Below are 13215 nucleotides of genomic sequence, written 5' to 3'. Positions count from 1 at the left end.
CATAAACATACAAATGAGATACCTACTTCATATAAAATACAGGCTGAGTATCCCTTATCCAAAAGGCTCAGGGCCAGAAGTGTTTTGGATTTTGGAAGGTTTGCATTATAGTTACCACTGAGCATCTCCAATCTGAAAATCCAAAATCTAAAATGCTCCAACGAGCATTTCCATTGAACACCATGGTGATGCTCAGAAAGTTTTGGATTTTTGGAGCATTTCAGATTTCAAATTTTCATATTTGGGATGCTCAACATGTACACTGTTTGGTACTATACAGGTCATAAAAATGAGTTAGCTATAACTCTGGGCCTTAGGAAATGGTCAGTCTAGTATAAGCAATAAGAAAGTATCCAAATAAGAACACACAAATCTAACTGTGATAAAGCACAAGCAATAGGTTATGGGGGGTTGGAGGAGGTCTTCAAGAAGAGGGGTCCCATCATCTAATTTGGAGAGGTGAGTCTTGAGGCCTAAGTAGAATGTGGGAGAGGAGGGACTGTTTGAAGAGCACATTTATAGTAGAAAAAATAGAATGAGCAAAAACACGGAAGAGAAAAAATAATATTCAGAGTCGAGTTCTAGTTGGCCAAAACATGGTCCATCGAGATGAAGACTGGGGAAACAGCTGGAGTTAGGGGAGACAGCTGGAGTTAGGGAAGACAGGAAGTTTGGGGTTCTGCTGCAGGAGTGTCTTCAATATCACAAGAGAGTTTATGAGATACGTGCTTTGTAAATATTGGTGCTATGTTGTCCACAAGAAATGAAAACAAAAGTAATTTGTGCTTTATAAATCATAAGATTTCACAATAAATTTCAAAACAGATCCCATGAAGCCCACTGACGAATTTAGTAGTGCTCATACATTCAAAAAACAATTTCCAATTAGGTGCATGATCATGGTCTAAAGATTTATAACTGGCTGGCCACGGTGGGTCACGGCTATAATCCCAGCACACTGGCAGGCCAAGGTGAACAGATCACCTGAGATCAGGAGTTCAAGGCCAGCCTGGCCAACACGGTGAAACCCCGTCTCTAATAAAAACAAACAAAAAAAATTAGCCAGGCATGATAGTGCATGCCTGTAGCCCCAGCACTCGGGAGAATGAGGCAGGAGAATGGTTGAACCCAGGAGGTGGAGGTTGCAGCGAGCCAAGGGTACGCCACTGTACTCCAGCCTGGGCAACAGAGCAAGACTCCGTCTCAAAAAAAAAAAAAAAAAAAAAAAAGAAAAGAAAAGATTTATTATTGCCATTCTACATATTATGAAAGGAGGAACAAGTGAACAAATAAAACATCTAGGAATTAAACTCAGCTCCCTAAATCTGCCCTATAAATCCAAGGACCATCAGAACCAAGTAGTTACTCTTCCTCTTCATTTGTGATTCACCTCTCATCCTTGAACTCTGTTGATCCAGAACAGAGCAAGAGTGACATATAAGCAAAATATGTCACCAAAACATGTCATCAAAATGTATGCATTTCCTCAAGGAGAGAATCTCACTCAGAGAGATTTTATCCTTTATACAAATGTTTAATATAAATGTTTAACCTGATTAAAATTTGCCTTTTAAACCTGCAGGAGACCAAAACTGTACATCAGAAGTGCAGAAAAAATGTTTCAATTAACATACACTGGTTGCAAAGTGACCTGGTAGCTGAAAGCCTAGAAGAGATGAAAATGTCAACATTTTCTGGCTCTGTGTGGTCTCTGGCAAGAAGGTTAACATCTTCGGGCTTGTTTCTCTGTGATAAAATAAGAGATTTGGTTCAAAGTGTCTCTAAGATGGCTTAAAGCTCTGTAATTCTAATTTTGATTATGCAATAACCCAACATACAATCAGAACATACATAGGTCTGGGTTATTTAGCAAAAGAGCTAGAATCCCTAATACAACTCAATATGTCCTAATGAAATAACAAGAGTCAACAAAGTTATAACATAACCCAACTATGTCCTAAAGACATTACAGTATTCAACATTGTGAAGATCCTATATTCAATAAATCCCATTTAAAATGACAGCAGTCACTAGTATTGTAAGTTATTACAAGATTTCAATCCAAAATAGATAAAAAAGTTTCAAGGTGACAAATCATCAGCTATTCAGAAAACTCAGCAATCTTGAAGAATGAATTTTGCAAGGATTTTGAGAATCCTTGTATTGATCCCACTGATTACATGTATAGTTTACTAAATAGGCAGGGGCTATGTAGCTTATTGACTATGTGTACCACAGGTTCCATAGTTCAGATCAATTAAGACTATAAGGATCATATTCATGCAAGACTAAAGTTACTGGTCAGGGGTTAATTTAGATGTCTCCCTGTTATCGTGGAAGTAGGAAGATTTAAAAAACTGAAGTAATTATTTTACATATTTTTGTTTGTTTTTGATGTCAACTGAAGCCTTTATAGATTACATGACATTATTTTTTCTCTTCGTTTTGAAGAATCATAGGAGTTGCTTGATGGGAAAAACTGTGAAATTCAGCTTGCTTTAAAGATTATAGTAAAAAGAGATCAGAGTAGTAACCCTGAACTCTGCCACTAATCATTCTTAAGATTTGCTTTGTAGGCAGTACTTAGCATCATGTAACAATCAATGGTTACTGATTCCTTTTGCTCCCAGAAGAGCAAGCAATTATGACCCAGGAAGCTCTACCAAGGGATTACAAACAAATGCTAACAAGAGTTCAATTCTACTATCCTTAGATCATTCCATTTATGTGTGGAGCTTTTATTGCTGTGACACCAACATATTTCATAAAACAATTACTTCCTGTTACTTAGCAAAGGAAGAGGCAACACTGAAAGTCATCAGGCTAATCATGGTCGAGACTGTGGTTAAGGTCTCATTCACTCTCTCCCACTAACCATCCAGCGAGAAACCACAGGTCTGGGCCATCTACTCTATAACCTCTGATGCTTTAGGACACTGGCTTCAGAGCAGGGTGGGAGAGAGAGGAGTGGAGCCATGTGCCCTGAGATCGCTGGAGAAGAAGGAATAGGTGGGGTATGAAAGAACAGAGGAAAGAGAAGAGTAACTGTGAATGGCAAGTATGAAAGAAACAAAGGGAGGGAAAAGGAAGGTAAACGGGGGAGATAAAATTATATTACATTGTACACCAATACAGGTAACACAGTTAGGAACTGGAAGATATAGGGTCTTCTGCTTGCCTATGAATTAAGTTTCTTCCTAATGGCAACTACCATTGTCTTCAGTGTTGCTCTCATCTTTCTTCCAAATGCATAGGCATATATGTACATTTGGTTTAATTTTAAATCAATAACTTTTAAAATAAAATAAATTATGAAGATTTTTAAATTTGATAATTACATGCATATTAAATTCTGTGCTAACTCTGGATTCAAAGAGAGTTCATGAATTTCTCCTTTGGCTGGCAGACCACCACCTCATGAAATGCAACTCGAACACTAAGTGCCTATCACTGAAAATCACAGTAAATCGAGTCTTGTCCTATCATGTCTCTGACGAAAAATTTTAAATGTTTTACCTGAGGAAGTGTTCCATTTTATTTCACCAAGTTTTATTGGGTCCATCAGCTTATTTCCATTGTACAGTCAGAAGACTTATACCCAGGCAAAATATACTCTAGATTGTTATCAAATATTTTATGCTTTGAAGGGGCTGCCTCATTGCTCCAGTATTGATGTAGAGTTCAATTTCTGCAGCAAATGTATTACACTTGAGTGAATAACAATCAAGATGAACAAAGCATAGAAGTTCTCACATATTTCTAGTTCTACTTGAAAGAATAAATAAAAATACATATATTATGCCCACTACTATACATTTTTGTAAATGGCAAGCTCTTACAAACTTATATCTGTCTGTTAGAAAAACCATATACAACAAAAATACCAAAATCCCTTAAGTGTGTATATCTAGAACAGCACTGGCTTCTTCCCTTTTTTTAGGATTGTGGCCAATAATCCAGCTAATAAGATTTCATTTTAAGTTACTTGCAACAGAATCTCCAATATATACTTAAGGTCCAATTATTTTCTACTTTTAAAACATTTTTTTTCTCTTTTACTCCAGCAGTTAGGCATAGGGCTAGAAGTTTTTTTGTCCACCCCTGCCAAACCTATTAATAAACAACCTGTTTGTCCAAATTTAAAAATATTTTTATCTGCTCATTTTATTGTCAAATAATTTTCCCCTTTACTTAGAATATCATGTGTATGAATTATATGTATGTATATACACACACATAGATACACATAGATGTATTACACTCAAAGAATTTCTACATTTGATTTGGCTCATATAAAATTATTTGATGTATATTTTTCCATGGTTTTTGTCAAATGCTGAAAACAACTCATAGACGTTAATTCCTATCTTTTGAGATCAGGAAATCCCAGTTTGGAACAATAAAAAGAGTAAGGTGAACATAATCTTAGGATTCATGGTATTTCTAGCCAAGTTCTTCCCTTGCACCACATCTAAACTGTATAGATTGTTTTCCGTTGTCCCAATCTTTCCAAAGACAGTACTTACTTGACAAACACAATTTTACATACCATGCAGTCTTTTCCTCTCTCAAAAGTAACTCCTTATCGCTTTCCCTGTAATGAAGTCCCTCATGCAGTGATTTTTGGACATTACTCAAAAAGGAATAATCTATGTAACTCAAAAAGTAATAATCTATGTATTCTAACCAATTTTTATAAGGGAAAAATACTCCTTTTATGACACTGGGCTCAAGAAATTAGTAAAGTCCTACAGACCATTTTAAGGCATAACAGATTAATTCACTGGCAAAGAACCCCTACAATTTATTTCTAGAAATGTTAGCACTTGTGAATATATGCATACATGAACCCTGATAGAAAGGGCAAAGAAGGAATTCAATATATTCTTAAGCTCTGTTTTCTTTAGGTACAGTAACCACTTTTGTCCTCATCACAATCTCTTGAGAGTTTTAGATGTTAACATCCCCATTTGTTCGGATGTAAAACTAAATCTCAAGTGAAGTGATTTCCTCAAAGTCACACAGCATGCGAGAGGTAGAGCTGGTATTTGATCTCGAGTTTCTAGTATAATTCCTACTTTAGCATGATGTATCATCAACTCTTCACTTCCTTCAAAGTTTTTCATAAGGTTCCCCTAAAACTCCAAAACGTATTCTCCAGACATTGTTACCAAACTACTGTCAAGATCAAAGGAGAAAAAGAACAAAGTGAGGCAGGGAGTTAAAATAGAATGAGGGAGAAAACTGATACTGGTTTTGTATTTTTTATGTCTCAGGCCTAGGACTCGGAGTTTTCCAAAACCTCATTTAATCTCCTAACAGCCCCAAGACACGTATATTATTATTATTATCACATTTAAATGAGGAAACAGATTTAACATGATGGTCTAACTTGCTCAAGGCCATGAAGAGGGACAAGTAGGATTGAAATTCAAGTCTACCCACTGGAAAGCTAACACCCTGAGACAATAAACTGAGAGAACCAGAGTTGTAAGAGACTTCAGAAGTAAATATAGTTAATAATCTGCTAGGAACATAAATCTCCCTCAACAGTGTCACTGCTTGAATACTTTTAGCTCTAAGGAACTAATTTCTTTCCAAGTATGTAACACATTTCAGTTGGGATAACGTTGATCATTAAAACATTTTCCCATATATTATATTGTTGGGAGACAGATGTCCAGCCTCCGGAGGGGTGTCTTATACATATCAATATCATAAAGGTAAAATTATTTTTTTTTTTGAGGCAGAGTCTGACTCTGTCACCCAAGCTGGAGTGCAGTGGCATGATCTCGGCTCACTGCAACCTCCGCCTCCCAGGTTGAAGTGATTCTCCTTCCTCAGCCTCCCGAGTAGCTGGGATTATAGGCATGAACCCCCACCCCTGGCTAATTTTTGTATTTTTAGTAGAGACAGGGTTTCACCATGTTGGCCAGGCTGGTCTGGAACTGCTGACCTCAGGTGATCCTCCCACCTTGGCCTCCCAAAGTGCTGGGATTACAGGCATAAGCCACCGCACCTGGCCAAAATTCTCTTCTCTAAAGAAGACATCTACTATAGGGTGATAAAAGTTTCACTAATTAGTATTTAAACAATAAATGGGAAAATCAAATCTTAAATTATGATAACATAACATATGCTACTTGAATAAATGCTAAAAACAGTTTTGAGAAGAAAAGCAAGTGTAGCAAAGGTAAGGATGACTTCAGTTTTAGTCTCAGCACTGCCACTGATTGGTTGTAGTGACATTGGGCAAGTCACTTCACTTTTCCAGACCTGCCTTTTCTCACTTAGGAAGTGACACAAATAATCTCTAAAAATGTTCAGCATATAAAATTCTATGATTATAAGACATTAGTTATATTATTCAGAAACACCCTTTGAATGTCTACACACACACACACACACACACACACACACACGATAAAATTCACTGCAGTAAAGATTACAATCAGCTTTCAGATGATGAGGATTAACTTCACTCACTGCTAGTCAATCACTCTTCATGTGAATAGTATATGAACTCATGTCTTTATTCAGTTTAAGAACTGAACAACTTAATGGCAGATTCTAGTCTTTGTCCGTAACAGTGAAATGAAAAACCCTTGGGAATATTTTAATACTCTTGATGTTATGCAAGCCAAAAGAATACATAAAAATATGACCAAAATATAGAAACAAAAATATTTACAGCTACCAACTCTCTAGAATCTGAAAATAATCTTAGAATCTTTATGTACATGCTAGAAGAATTATGTATATATTTTTCATCTTAAGAGGATGCTCCTAAAGGGCCAGACAGATCACACTTTTCTCACTACCCCAATAGTTTGATTAAATAGTGCTGTATGGTGAATCACCCCTGGCTACTCAGCCTGTTGGTAGCAGAGGTGGGATTGCTGTCACTTAAAGGACATTGCTGGGCAAGTGTTCAGTATTCGGTAGATGGAGAAGAGAAACGTATTAAGAAAAGACAGGAGTGGAAGTCAAGAGGTGAATAACATGACGGTAAAGAAGAAATGCTGAATAAAGAGGGTATATGTATAAGAAAGCAAGAAATATCTCAAATTACATTATGCAATTAGATTCTTAAAATCCACTAGAACATAAGCTCCCTGAGGGCAGGCACTCTACTGTTTTCCACTGCCATATAACCGGTCTAGAACAGAGTCTGGCACAGAGTAGGCACTTAGCATACATTCACTGAATGAAAAAACAAACAAACAAACAAACAAAAAAGAGGAAAAATAGAAGAAAAACAAAGCATTGATGTAGAGCAAAAGTAATAAAAGTAGAAACATGAGCATAAAAGTAGATGGAATGTAGTTAATGCTGTAGTAGAACGTTCAATGGACTCTGTGGACAAGTTATATTCCTGGTTCTCAGGGGCATCTAAACAAGTCATAACTTTTTATGCTTTGGTTTTTCAATCTATAAAATACCTCTTCCTTCATGCTTTAAAAGGATACTATGAAGAGTTGTTAAAAGGAAGAGGGAAGGAGGAAGAACACAGGTGTATGGTTTGGAACATCGTTTTCTGGGAATACAGAAATGCTGATGTCCAAAAACAGAAAAACTGGAATCAAGCACACTAAAGAAAAAAAGAGGAAAAGATCAAGAAGAAGGTTAAAATTTGATATAATTATGTCATTAAGAAACTGGTATATTGGTCATTGGCTAGAGATTTTTTTTTGTATGTTTGTAATATATGAAAGTGTCATTCAGCATTAAAATGCAATAAATAAAGTTTCAATAAAGACAGTTGAAATTATTTTGATATGATGCAATGAAATACTGACCTATAAAGCCAAAATGACATAATTATAAAAATAAAAGAGTCAATATATAATTGGGAAGGTAGGAAGGAAAGGGGAGAAGAAGACTGAGTTGGGTATCACAAAGGAATAGAGAGGAGAAAACAAAATGGGTTATGAAGAAAATAAGTGAGCCATAGAGCAATCTGCTATATATGAGGGAAGAACGCACTAGGCAACCCATGCTGTTTTCAGAAGCAAGCTGAACAACGTATGGATGATCAAATAAAAAGGGAAAAGACCACCACGACTGAAAATTTAATAAGAGCAAAACAGGAAGGCGAGAAGAAAATTTAATTTTAGTGATATGCACTAAACACACACCTGAACAGTGGTCCCACCTAAAGTACTTCCCTAATTCTCAATCTGATGCTACATTAGTCTCTAGCTCCAACTCTCTACAATAAGGATACAATGATAGAAGAAAACAGTAGAGAGAGAGAGAGTGTGTGTTTAAATTCTCAGAGACAGACACATTTTTCTAAAACTTTTGATTTTGCCACATTTTTCAGAGTTTAGTATATTCTAATAAAAGAATTTCACTAGGCATTTCTGAGCCTGGGTTTCTTCATTGGTAAATTTATGAAATTATTCAGTTCCAATAGAAGATCTTTCAGTCCCTTCCAGTTTTTAACATTTCAGGCTGTAATCGGCTATGATTAAAGTGGGGAGAAGTTATTTAAAATCACTGTTCTGAAATACCTACAAATATAGTTACCAAGAACTAGAAGAAGGATCCATTAGAATTTAAATGAATGGCACTTTTAAATAGAAGGAAAGAAATCCTATGGTATATCCAACTCATCATGTTGATCTTTTGCAAATGGTTACTGATTCTTATTGTCACTGCAGTAACAATGGTTTGTCATACAATCCCATAATAAGACTTAGGACAAAGCAAAACAAAGTTGGCCCAAGATGAAAATATCAACACATTCTTGCATCCCAGAATCTGTTGTCAAGCAGGGAGGATCTCATATCCAGAAAACATTTTCTTTCAAGGTGGTACCATCATTTCCTGGCTATAATTTAATTAATCAGCTCTTTTTATGATAATCTAAGTTTGCAATCTCCCAACAGTCAGGGCAGGAAAAATTTTAAAGCCCAGACAAAGAAAACAAATGAATAGTGCAAGTATTATGTGACTCATTGAGAAGTAAAAACTTAATTAGTATCATGACAATATAATCATTGTGGTAGTGGGAAACAATTAACCACATTTAGAAATACTTTAGAATAAAAATATATACTTATATACTTTCATTCCAATTCTGCATTGGACTTCTTAAGACCTACATGAATGCATAGATTAATATCATGAAAATATGAAATATTACTTTATGAAAGAAATATCCATTTTAGAAAATGCGACATAGCCACTATACCTTAAGGCAATTTAAAATGTCATATTTTGCCTTTTATTATAACAAAGACAAAGAATGTTGTAATTTAACAAGAGTCAGTGAGGGAGTAACTCTAGTATTTATAAAATAAAACTCTAATACTAGTAGGTAGATTGGTTTGGGGAGCAACGCTGCAGACACAATTACTGGGATTGTCTCTCTTCTACTCTCTCAGGCTCCAGGATAAAGAATAATCAATTAGCCCTCAACAGTCTATGACCTTGAAGGCTACAGCTCTGTGCATAATGTGCTGAATATGCTGAGACAGAAAAAAAAATGGAAAAGGGAGAATAAAGTCCTAAAACCACTGAAGAGCATGTTTCACATATGATAATGTCATTTTCAAATATAAGCCATGACAGCTTAGTTTATGTCAAAAACATGCACGGTAAAAGGAATGCCCCAGTTCTTTCTGTGACTGAACAATACTTTCTTAGTTGAAAAATACAATCCCTTTGTAAGCTTTTTTTTTTTTTTTTTGCTTTCCATTAATTAGTGGTTACAACCTTTTTAAACAACAACAACAAAAACAACCACTTACAAGTCTCTAAAAACAAAGCTGCCTGGACCAATCCCTTTCAAACACTACTCTTCCCCCAATACCCCCCTCCCTCAAAAAAAAAAGTAGGCTCACAATTTTTAGAATAGAAGACTTGATTTTTTTTTTAAGGAACTAGTCCAAAAAATTAACAGAGTTTCCTTATAGGTTTTAAAGTGTTAACCAACTAACTGTCTACCCCTAACTTTTCAGGAGAAAACTACTTCCCAGACTGCTTCTCTAGGCTTATCTCCGATGCACTTCAAAACGCTGCAGCTGTGCATCTGGTCAAACTGGCCACAATGATGCTTTTAGGCAGCAGTAAATCTTTCCCATTTATTGCAGATGCCACAATATCAATGCCCTGGCTTGGAGAAAAAAAACTGATAAGGAATATGTAATCTACTAAAACACTTAGTAGAAACATTTACTTTACAAAATAATTTATCAAAACTTCACAACATACTTTCTGACATGGTCTTAGATCAGGAAAATGTGTTGGATGTTTCTTTGTTTTCTTGATTTCCTCAGATGACAAAATTATAGAATTTAGTTGAAGTGTTTATCAAAGGGCATTTTTTTCTTTCTCTGGACAATGAAACCTGTTCAAGCAGATTTCAATTAAAGACTTAAGTTTAAAATGATCAAGTAATCTTGTCCTACTGGTGAATTTCACTTCTCTTTGCAGGATCCGTACTTGCTTTTTATAGCCTGTCATTTCATCTGGGTATTATTTCCCGGTCACTTTGCCAGGTGGGAAGAGGCAGCAAAGGCAGTGATGTCTGTCAGACCTTTAATGATGCTTCAGGGATTTGATAAAGATACAAAGCAGCGTCTGCATGAAGGAGGTTTTCCCTAATTGCACCTAGAAAACAAGACTCTTTTTCTTTTTCTTTAAATCTTTGCCACTGAATCTGGTGTGTGTGAAATGATCGGGAGTTACAAGCACAAATCAAGTTTTTCCGTGTTTCTATAGCATGCTGCACTACTTCACACTGAACATGATGTCTGGAAAAGGTATTCTTTATTCTTCATTACTGTCCAGAGGAAAAACAAGAGGCATTTCGTCAGAGAAATTGTCAACTCTCTTTTAACCCTAAGAGCTTTCATGCAATTTATTAAGAACCAAATTTTCTGATCTTGTACTTTTCTACTAAGTAAATATTCCTCATGGTAAAAAGTGATAGGAGATAGAGACAACAAAAATAAACTAGAAACATTTTTAGAAGGCTATAGAAAACTCCTCCCTTCTCTATTGATATTTAGAACAGTCATGCTTTCATTCCTGTCAACTTTCCACTCTAAAGCTATTGCAATTACCCAATGCAAACAGGAATGTATTGTTTTTAAGAGCGTGGGCTCTCTTCACATCACAGGTTATTAAACTGGGCTGCTGCAATCTGCCAGACTAAGATGACACACGTCAAAAAAAAAAAAAAAAAAAAAGATGTACCTCACTAATGGATCTTGTATTTTTTAATGACTGCCAAGGAAGCTATTTAAACATTTGATTATACAAGACAAAACTAATTTGGGAAAATCCTTCATGCAGAATCCTACTGTGTCCTGGACAAAATAAAGCTGCCACTAATAAGTGCTCACTAACTGAAAGTACCACCTGGGCAGGACAGCAGTCATCTCAAGCTAGTGAGAGGCTAGCACCGTAAATGTCTTAAGACTTGCTGCAACCTCAGAAAGAACCAATTAAGATACAAAAGTAGGGAGAAGTGGTTAGGGAACAGGAAAGAGAGAGAGACAACAGGCAGCTTGGGGTCGCTGAGAGGTAGAGGGTAACAGAAAGGTGACAGGAAATCTATGATGGGGAAGAGAAAGACACAAAATAATACTCACTGGTATATGAAAGTCACATTTCTATAAAACATAAGAGATGGCCTGATGTTTTAATTTTAAAATGTGTTAGAAATAAATTGAATTTAACTTAAATTCAAACATGACTTGCAGATGCTGAAGTTTTGCATTCCCGGTACCAGATTGAGCAATGTGGCTAGAGAGAACTGCTGCTACAACACTGGTTCAGACCCGGAGTTTGCAAGATCATTTTACTCGGCCCTTCAATGCCATCCCAAGCATCTCAAACACAGGCTTTGCTTAAACAAAACCAGGCAACCAAAATGCAAGAAGAAAGGGAAATGCCCTTTGGGGACCTCAAATCCACCCCTTTCCTTTATTCATCATCATCATCATCATCTCTCTCTCTCTCTACTTACAAAGTTTGGGAGCAGTTTGGAGATTAGTTTCTGTTGTTTGTGGCTGAGTTGCTGACTTGGGCGTTCTCACCTCAGGGTTCCGCGTGGGTGAAGGGAAGGGTGGCGCAGTGGATGGCAAGAAAGAAAAGGCAAAAATACGATTCTTCGGTGTCGGTGCCGCTGATGGTTCAAAGGCGACAACAGCCTTGTCACCTTGCACTGTAACTTGAACCTCACTTTCAGATTGAGCCCTAGAGACAGGTGAAGTGTATGCCTCAGACGACACCCACACAGCTGAGGCAGCAGATGGGTCCAGAGAAATAATAGGGTCCTGGCCTAACCCCCCAGGGTCAAGGTGAGTAGGAGAGTCATATTCAAAGATCTTGTCCACAAATACCCACTTGAGGCCGGCGATGCAGAGGCAGAGGCTGACCAGGCAAGCCAGGATGGGGACAATGCAGATTTTCTCTGAGTTGAGGCAACCTCTCAGGCGCTCAGCTTCTAGGCACGCACAGCAGGGAACGGCCAGGCCCACGAGTCCAGGGGTTCTCCCATCTTCAGTCTGGGGCTCTGGCATGTCTTCTGCTGCCGGAAGCCCATCAAGAGATGGGTCTGCACTCAGTTGAGTGGAGGGGCTGGAGGACCTCTCGGCAGCGACCTCAGACATGTCTGGGGAATAAATCTCCATCGGCTCACCTCCAGAAGAAGGCCTGGCCGCTCTCACGGTCCATTACCACGCAGAGGCCCCCCCAACCAAATGATACAGCATCTTACAGGGGGAAATCGATAAATCGTCCAAGTCCAAGGCCATTATTAAAATCAAGAAGAGTTCAGAAAGATGCAAGGGGGGAAGAAAAGCTCCTAGCAATTACAAAATCAAAGTATATCGTAATAATTCTTTAAGCTGCTGTTTCTGGGCCACTTTTCTAGTTCTTTTAAACGCTACTCCAAACCATCCCGGGCTCGTCAAGAGGACAGGGACCAAAATAGATCGACGGAGCTGCCGGCTGGTTAATTAAGTAAACCAGTAGCCCAAACTGAAAGGCATGTTTCTCACCTCGAGCATCTGAAGCTGGTGTCTGCTCAGATGAAGAAAACAACTGTCATGCAGGAGAAGTAAAAGCAGAAGGAGGACCAGCGGCGGTGGCGGCGGCGGCAGCAGCGGCGGCGGCAGGAGAGGCAGTAGTGACAATAGCAACAGCATCCTGTTGTGTTAACGCGACGACGGCTGAAAGGGGCTGAATCATTACAGA

The 13215-nt window shown here is 37.6% G+C and overlaps 2 protein-coding genes across 12 annotated transcripts in view; both read right to left on the bottom strand.

Annotated features, from left to right (window-relative positions):
* The window catches only part of NRG1 (neuregulin 1), a 1130429-nt gene that overhangs the window by 109914 nt on the left and 1007300 nt on the right, over nt 1-13215 (bottom strand). For 2 of the 11 annotated variants that reach the window (XM_054497960.2, XM_054497966.2), the window contains exon 1: nt 11984-13177. The exons of 7 other annotated variants lie outside the window; for them this stretch is intronic. In XM_054497960.2, coding sequence (XP_054353935.2) covers nt 11984-12650 — 667 coding nt within the window. In that variant the 5' untranslated portion in view covers nt 12651-13177. Of the gene's footprint in view, nt 1-11983; nt 13178-13215 lie in introns of those variants that run through there. 2 more of the 11 variants (XM_054497961.2, XM_054497967.2) reach the window with 1 other exon arrangement.
* Nucleotides 12978-13166, bottom strand: LOC129042238 (uncharacterized). The gene has a single exon (XM_054497972.2). The coding sequence runs from the start codon at nt 13164-13166 to the stop codon at nt 12978-12980; it is 189 nt and encodes a 62-aa protein (XP_054353947.1).

This window comes from Pongo pygmaeus, chromosome 7, assembly GCF_028885625.2.
Source record: "Pongo pygmaeus isolate AG05252 chromosome 7, NHGRI_mPonPyg2-v2.0_pri, whole genome shotgun sequence".
NCBI classification, from domain to species: Eukaryota; Metazoa; Chordata; class Mammalia; order Primates; family Hominidae; genus Pongo; species Pongo pygmaeus.
The sequence above is the reverse complement of the archived record's forward strand: the minus strand, read 5'-3'. Positions and strand labels throughout refer to the sequence as shown.

Coding starts and splice junctions, on each gene's coding strand:
- LOC129042238 (XM_054497972.2), bottom strand. CDS start 13,166: ATGCTGTTGCTATTGTCACTACTGCCTCTCCTGCCGCCGCCGCTGCTG.